Consider the following 4681-nt stretch of genomic DNA (forward strand, 5'->3'; position numbering starts at 1 on the left):
GTATATATAAACAAAATATCATAAGTAGCTCTTTGTATTTAAAAATGAAAGATAGAGAAAACTCGAAATTTGCTTATACCTTCCTAGTAGATTACTGGCGGTCATGATCCCTGTTCACGATAACAGCAATGAACAAAAAAAAAAAAAATTAGGATAATATTCCGGGTCCACTCGCAATAAAGGCGCAGGAGTGGCAGGTTCAGCAAGGTAGGAACTAACAGTGATTTAAGCCTTTCCTTTTCCTCCTTAAGCAGAGAGTTTGCTTTGAGCTGATTTTGTATAATTTCTACGATTCTGAGGTAAACAATTTCATTAACAAGAAAACGAGTGGATGACTATCGCATTAGAAACTCAAAAGTAACAGCAAAAAGAGATTTCTGAAAAGGAAATGTCGAGAGCCCAAGGCGCAAGAAACGTCCTTCAACCGAGTTGCAGACAACGGAATGACGAACACATTTTGTAGTGTTTCTCACTATATAAAGGCAGAGGAACTCCTGATCAGCACAGTTGACTCTACGCCATCACACGATGAAGTCTCCGGTGAGTGAAACTCTCAGTTTTTTTCATTTATCTTTTCCTAAGATTCTTTCATATCTAATTGGTTAAAGAAATGATTCTCAATTTAAGTTAAAAAGAAAATCATGATACCCTAACCATCATGATGATTTACAAAACGATTTAACCATAGGGAAATAATAGCATTTTTAATTAAAATTTCTATAGGCTTGTCTCTCCCATTAACAGTGAGAAACTTCTAACTGTTTTTAGGGTGATTTTGTCTTTTATTGCACAGAAATTCTCTGTTCTAGGAAAGGCTTTATTATCAAAAGACAGTGCCAGGTACAACTAATAAAATGTTTATTGAACAGAAAAAAGAAATTGACAGATGATTGATCATGAATAATTTTCTTTAAATATCGTAGCTCATAATAACCATAACTAAAATATTAGTATCACTAGCATACATGAAGAATAAACTAAAAGACTATTTCACTGTAATTCTTTTCAGATTGCTATTTCCACCATAGTGGTGGTCCTACTTGGTGTAGCAACAGCTGATCCTAGTGCTGATCCTGAACCCGGCCACTTTGGACATGGTGGATTTGGTGGACACCATGTTGGATTTGGTGGACATCACGGTGGAATTGGATTCAGTAGAGGATTAGGATACGGAGGATATCGTGGAAAGAGGAGTCCTGTAGCCGAGCCTGAAGCCAACCCCACTGCTCTTGCATCCCCAGAGCCAGAAGCTGAGCCAGGCCACTTTGGAGGTTTTCATGGTGGACATTTCGGTGGAGTCGGTGGCCATCATGGAGGTAGCTTCCTTGGAGGATTTGGTGGAGGTTATGGAGGATATCGTGGAAAGAGAGAAGCTGAAGCAGAACCTGGTCACTTTGGAGGTATCCATGGTGGACATTTCGGTGGATTCGGTGGCCATCATGGAGGTAGCTTCCTTGGAGGATTTGGTGGAGGTTATGGAGGATATCGTGGAAAGAGAGAAGCTGAAGCAGAACCTGGTCACTTTGGAGGTATCCATGGTGGACATTTCGGTGGATTCGGTGGCCATCATGGAGGCAGCTTCCTTGGAGGATTTGGTGGAGGTTATGGAGGATATCGTGGAAAGAGAGAAGCTGAAGCAGAACCTGGTCACCTTGGAGGTTTCCATGGTGGATTTTCCGGACATCATGGTTTTGGAGGTTTTGGAAGAGGATATGGCTTCTATGGTTAATTGATGTATGATCAACCAACTTTCTAAGCAATAAAGTATATTACATAATGTCAAGAGCTTGTTTTAACACCCTGGGTGTTCTGGATACAACCGATGATACTAACACACACACACACACGTACATATATATATATATATATATATATATATATATATATATATATATATATATATATGTATATATATACATACATACATATATATACATATATATATATATATATATATATATATATATATATATATATATATATATCCTGTTTGTACACATAATATGTATATGTATATATATATATATATATATATATAGATAGATAGATAGATAGATAGATAGATAGATAGATATTTATATATATACATATATATATATATATATATATATATATATATATATATATATATATTTATATGTTTACATATGTATATATATATATACATATATCTTTATATATATATATATATATATATATATATATATATATATATATATATATATATATATATATACATGTATATAAATATATATATATATATATATATATATAAACATATGTATATGTACATATATATACATATATATATATATAAATATATATATATATATATATACTGTATAAATATTAGTAGTCTATGTTTACCAACGGTTAATAAGCAGACGAGCAACCTGGAGGTGTGGCAACAACTTTGGGTGTGAAGGAAATGCATCCTTTGCGTTGCAGAAGGCCAACTCTTGAAGAACACTCCACTTCTGGTCTTTCAGCTTATTTTTGAAGGAGGCGTAAAGGGAGCAAAAGTAGCGGTGATGACTGGCACAAACTGGTGATAATAAATTTTCAGCACAAGAATTCCTGCAGTCTTTTGACGGTCAGGGTAGTGGAGAAGTTTTAAACAGCTAGTACCTTCTCACTTAGGGAGTGGATGCCTTCAGGAGTGATTTAGTGCCCTAAAAACGATACTTCATTGGTGCTAAAGGTACACTTGTCATACTGAACTTCTACGCATTTCTGTTGTAGGCAGTCAAGAACGATATGTAGGTTAAGGGGGTGTTCCCTTTTGGAGGAGGAGAATACATGTCATCCACGTAACATATGCAGAAGGGGAGGTCCCCTAAGATGCCCTCCATGTGGCGTTAAAAAGTGGCACCACCATTACAAAGTCAAAACAGGAGTAATACAAGGTGTATCTACCAAACGGTGTGATGAAGGTGATCTTGTGGATGTCTTCTAGGTTCATGGGCACCTCATAATACCCCTTCAAGAGGTTGAGCGTGGAGAAAATATTATCTTCGTGCATGTAGGAGGCCACGTCAGCGATGTTTGGGAGGGGCTGGTGATCCAATTCTGTTAGCATATTCAGACACCTGTAATCCCCACAACCTATTCTTCTAGAAGACAATGTGTAAGGGGGATGACCAGGGGCTTGAGGCCTTTTGGCAAAGCCCCAGTTTTTCCATTTTGGTAACCATTTGTTTAGTAGCTGCCAAAATGTCTGGAGTCAAACGCTTGAATCTGGCAAATACTGGGGGCCACATCGTCTTGATATGGTGACAAATACTATACTTGGCAGAAACTGTTGGCGTTTGACGAAATTCAGGACAGAAGACTTCCGAGTGCAGTGTGAAGAGGTGAGTGTAGGCATACATGGGTACGCTGGAGGCCACATCGTCTTGATATGGTAACAAATACTATACTTGGCAGAAACTGTGGGCGTTTGACGAAATTCAGGACAGAAGACTTCCGAGTGCAGTGTGAGGAGGTGAGTGTAGGCATACATGGGTAAGCTGATGTATAGTGCAGGGTAGGAGTGGGCGGGTTTAAGAAGCGTTGACCAGTACAAGTCCACGATGACCAATTATCGTTGCCCCACATCAAGCAGGAGGGGGAAATGTTCAAGAAAATCCCCAACAAGTAGTGGCAATGTCACGTCAGCAACGAGGAATCTCCAGTGGTAATTAGTGTCTCATCCCCATGTGTGGGGATCTCAGATCCATTGGCAGTTACTAGGCAGATTTCAACATTCTTAGAATGACCACATCGTGTCCTGGTGAATAACTTTGGTAAAAGGGAATTGCAAGTACCAGTGTCTACCAAAATCGCACACCAGTACCTTCATCATGTAAAAAGAAAAGATTAGGGAAAGGCGATGCCACCACCACAAGCGATGACCTATTTACAAGTTTTTGGATACTAACGACCATTCACATATTACTTTGCAGCACTATAGTGATAGTAGCAGAACTACGGCTGATGGACGTTAGTAAGAGGCTGGAGAGGTTGTTGGTTGAGGTTTGACTGAGAGGCAGTGTATGTGGGCAGTGGACAACTTTGTCACCGCTATGGGATATCACAGGCCGGGCGCCTGTGTCTTACCGCATTCATGTCGGCTTTGGTCAGTATTGAGCAGTTGTCTTCTTCCTCATGAATGGAGGCATTGGTGAAGGTCTTGAATCTAGTGAAATAGCTGTTCGTTAGGGGTATCAGCAAATTTTATCAAGTCCTTCATGGGCAAGGTATCAAAATCTGAGATGGTGGAGCGGAAGGTTGTAGGTGTGCGATACTGTTCATTTCCTTGAGGACAAACAAAGGCTTTTTGGTCCTGAACAGCTATTGAGAGAACTGAAAAAGCTTAGCTATATGTATGGGCAGCTAGCAATGGAGAGTATTGCTCCAGGAGGTATGTTTTGAGGGCATTAGACCCTATTGGGGCATCGCCTTGGTCGCAAAACCAATCTGAGATTTTTGGGAAGTGTCGTCAGGGATAGCAATGAGGACATAGTCTGTTTTGGTGCTTAAGCAAGTCACGCCCTTGATGTAAAACTGAACTAAGGCGCACTGAAACCAGGTGAAAGGTTCTCTGCTGGTGATGGGAGGCTGTTTCAACAATGCAGCATAGGTTGAAAAGTCGGGGTCGGCAGGCGGCATCGTAACAAGTGTCGGCAGTAGTGTTGAGCAA

At 39.6% G+C, this 4681-nt stretch overlaps 1 protein-coding gene across 1 annotated transcript; it reads left to right on the forward strand.

The window, feature by feature from the left end:
* The first annotated feature begins 517 nt into the window (after positions 1–517).
* LOC137643664 (uncharacterized) lies at positions 518–1735 on the forward strand. Its single transcript, XM_068376380.1, has 2 exons — positions 518–540; positions 1010–1735. The coding sequence occupies exons 1-2, from the start codon at positions 529–531 to the stop codon at positions 1727–1729; spliced, it is 732 nt and encodes a 243-aa protein (XP_068232481.1). The 5' UTR covers positions 518–528; the 3' UTR covers positions 1730–1735.
* Positions 1736–4681: the final 2946 nt, after the last annotated feature.

The sequence above is a fragment of the Palaemon carinicauda genome, chromosome 7 (assembly GCF_036898095.1).
Source record: "Palaemon carinicauda isolate YSFRI2023 chromosome 7, ASM3689809v2, whole genome shotgun sequence".
Taxonomy (NCBI): Eukaryota; Metazoa; Arthropoda; class Malacostraca; order Decapoda; family Palaemonidae; genus Palaemon; species Palaemon carinicauda.